The sequence below is a fragment of the Microtus ochrogaster genome, linkage group LG4 (assembly GCF_000317375.1).
Source record: "Microtus ochrogaster isolate Prairie Vole_2 linkage group LG4, MicOch1.0, whole genome shotgun sequence".
Classification (NCBI taxonomy): domain Eukaryota; kingdom Metazoa; phylum Chordata; class Mammalia; order Rodentia; family Cricetidae; genus Microtus; species Microtus ochrogaster.
Window position 1 is genome coordinate 3,633,344 of NC_022030.1, and position 3,216 is coordinate 3,636,559.

Sequence of the window (3,216 nt, forward strand, 5' to 3'; positions counted from 1 at the left end):
AGGGTTGATCCTGAGAAAAAAATTCACAAAGTACTTCGAGAATACAGTTCAGCACATTCAGGGCCCTGGGTTCAATATTCAGTACCCTATGTGGTGATGGATGCTATTAATCCTAGCATTCGGGAGGTTAGATGCAGGAAGATTATGAGGTCAAAGTTGCCCCCAGCTACACAGTGACTCCTGCTGATACAAGTATCAACCTGGGATACTTGAGGCCTTGTTTAAAAGGAGTGTTTTGAATGAGTACAATGAATAGACAAACAAAAAACCATTTATTCTCTTAGAAAAGAACTGTAACTGCTACAATAAGAAAATGAATCAGGAGGTACAATGTTAATATTCTCACTTCATGTAGCAGCTACAATTGTGCGTGAGGTCAAAGGGAGTATTCCTCCAGCGTGCAGCACGCACTCATCATTGGGTGGGGGCGCTGCCCGCCTTGTGATGGGACATACCTTCCAAGAGTATGAAAAGTAATAACAACAAACAAACATAAACTGTGGGACTAAAGCAATGAGATACTGAGATTGGAAATGAATAATGCTATGCCAAGTAATATTTATAAATACAGATCATAACTGAAATGCCACAAAATGGAAACCACATGTAAAATCGCTTTTTTTTTTCTTTTTTGTAACTTCCACAGATACATTTTTAGAAAACCCAAAAGTCAAGAACACTTTAGAGTTTTCACGTAGCAGGCAGGAATTTTGCCTTTTTAATAGGTACAAAAATCTCAGTGCAGAGAAAGCACATCTTTCAATAGTGACTTCATAAAAATTATTCACTCTTTTGTATATGTTCAATATGTATTAAGTAGCTTCATTTCTTCACGGAATAATTTTAAGAGGCGCATGTGTTGAACTGACGAACTTAGAATGAAAAGCGAACACAAGAATAAGAAAGCCGAAGAGAGCCAATAACTGCACCTTCAGGGGCAAGGTGGGTCATTTAGAAACATCAAGTTTGTCCGTTTTCCCTTTCTCATGGATGTTCCAAACTACACGAAGTGCAGCCGGCACAGCTTCATGTAAAAGCAGCTTGACACTTGCAGGGTGTGAGTGCAGGAATCACGGACCTCTGCACAACACAAAAAAACTCCTCCACCAGCCGCTGTCGTGGCTCAAGGCACCTGTCTCCCAGTCTGTATCCAGAGTTCGCAAGGCTAGGTTTCATTGGGCAAGAGAGCAGCTTGTTCCTCCTCTGTGCCAGTGAGATTCCGAGCTTTAGACCTATAGTGAGGAGAAACAAACAAATAAAAGAAAACAAAAACAAAAAATAGTACTGATCGTCTTAAGCAAACTATACAAAGCCAGGCCCAGGCATTTAATCCCAGCACTCAGGGGGTGGGGCAAAAGGATCTCTGAGTTCGCCCAGCCTGATCCACAGAGCAAGTTCTAGGACGACCAGGGCTACACAAAGAAACTTTCTCAAACCCCATCCCCCTGCCCCAAGAAGACTAAACACTGAGTACCTACATCTCCACCCAAGCACCTCCTTGGCCCTACCTGTAAAGCAATGAGTCTTAGGATCCCCAGAAATCTAGCAGCAAGAAGGACTGGAAGATAAAATTTCATTTCTGCTCTCATGAGCTAGCTTCTTCTAAGAGGCAAAAAAAACTGGAAGTTGACCTACCTTCTTCTTGTCTTTGAGTGCTCCCAGAGATAAAATAAGCCCATCGCAAGTCCCTTTAACACAAGGAAATACACTGTTAAAGTAGATCCTCCAAGGCAAGCATCTCCAAAGTGTGAGAAAATGGAAGAAAACTCACACAAACCCATGGCTACTCACACTTATCAGAGCCCAAAGACCTTGTACAGCTGCTGCCCACTCGAAACCAATCTTCTCATACAGAAATCCGCCCAGCATTGGTCCCATGAAAGCACTAATGGTAGAAAGAAGAATGGATGAATATCTCACCATGCAAAAATGACTTTATAAAGATGTATGACACCCTCAAACTAAAACAATGAAGGCTAAAAAAGAGGGAGATTCCTGGGCATAAGTAAGACTTCTAGGCCTGGGTGTGACTTGGTAGCAGAGCACTTGCCCCCAGTGTGTAAGGTCAGCCTTCATCCCCAGATCCAGTGCAGAGATGGGGGAGAGAAGAAGAGAAAGAAAGAACAATGATTATTAGACAATGTTAAAGTGAATTGCTGCTGGGAAGTCAGGGAGCTACATGACAATAAAAACAGAAGCACATTCTTAAAAGAATGTTTCTGCTTTGTGGGTAGAGATACGTGCAACAGTACCGGCAGAAAGTCAGGGGACAACCCTACAGAATAGGTTCTCTTTTCTTTCCATCGTTATGTGGGTCCCCTGGATTGAACCCAGGTCTCTGGGTTTGTGTGGCGAGTGATTACTTGCTCAGCCATCTCACTGGCCCACTACTCTTTCTGTTCCCAGTATCTGAGTCAGTGGAGTGCATAGCTATTGACTCTGTATGTGTGCTATTGCTACTGTACAGTACCCTGCCTGGACTAGCAGAAAGTAAATACATAAGCAAACAGGCAAGCAATTGAATCAATAAAGGAATGCATTTTTAAAGTGCATCTGCTTCTGTTAAAGGATTTTTTTTAAATTATGCTCAATGCAAGGTTCATAAAGGTATCTTAGTTTGGTATGAAGTCTGCTGACACACTAGATTTTGATTTTGGAGCCACGGGTTGTAAACTGGAATTCTTGCTCTGCCCTAAATGAGCATTTGCCTTAGATAACCTCACACACCTCCTCGGTGTTTCAGTTTTCCGTCTGTAACGTGGAGAGAGCATTTTCCATGTCTCGGATGCAAATGATTTCACTTACCCAACTGACCACATGGCGCCAACAAGACCAGATACGAGTCCCAGAGTACTTATTCCCTCTTCAAACCCATTCTCACTGCAGAGAGATGAGGACATATCATCATGAGAAGCAAAACTTACATGGAAAAGGTGTTTGACACATGAAGATAAACTGCATATAATCTGAAGAGAGTGAAAACAAGAACCCTTCGTTCCTAACACAGAAACTAACATGGGAACTGGAGAAGAAGCTCATTGATAGAGTATGAGCTTAGTATGCCCAAGGCCTTGGGCTCAGTCACCAGCACAAATTAATCATCAACCCTACACAAAGATTATAGGCAACTGAAGAAAGGTGGGCGCAGGAGCAGTGGCCTTCCCTATGGAAGAGCACACCAACTGTTTGTCCAGTGTCAAACCCTGAAAACATACA

The 3,216-nt window shown here is 42.6% G+C and overlaps 1 protein-coding gene across 2 annotated transcripts in view; it reads right to left on the reverse strand.

Annotated features, from left to right (window-relative positions):
- Nucleotides 1-255: 255 nt before the first annotated feature.
- Slc18b1 (solute carrier family 18 member B1) overlaps nucleotides 256-3,216 on the reverse strand; it is a 30,489-nt gene continuing 27,528 nt past the window's right edge. For both annotated transcript variants that reach the window (XM_013351405.2, XM_026786380.1), the window contains 4 exons: nucleotides 2,806-2,880; nucleotides 1,792-1,885; nucleotides 1,636-1,688; nucleotides 256-1,232 (listed from right to left, as the gene is read on the reverse strand). In XM_013351405.2, the coding sequence (XP_013206859.1) occupies nucleotides 1,166-1,232; nucleotides 1,636-1,688; nucleotides 1,792-1,885; nucleotides 2,806-2,880 (289 nt within the window). In that variant the 3' untranslated portion in view covers nucleotides 256-1,165. The remainder of the gene's footprint in view (nucleotides 1,233-1,635; nucleotides 1,689-1,791; nucleotides 1,886-2,805; nucleotides 2,881-3,216) is intronic.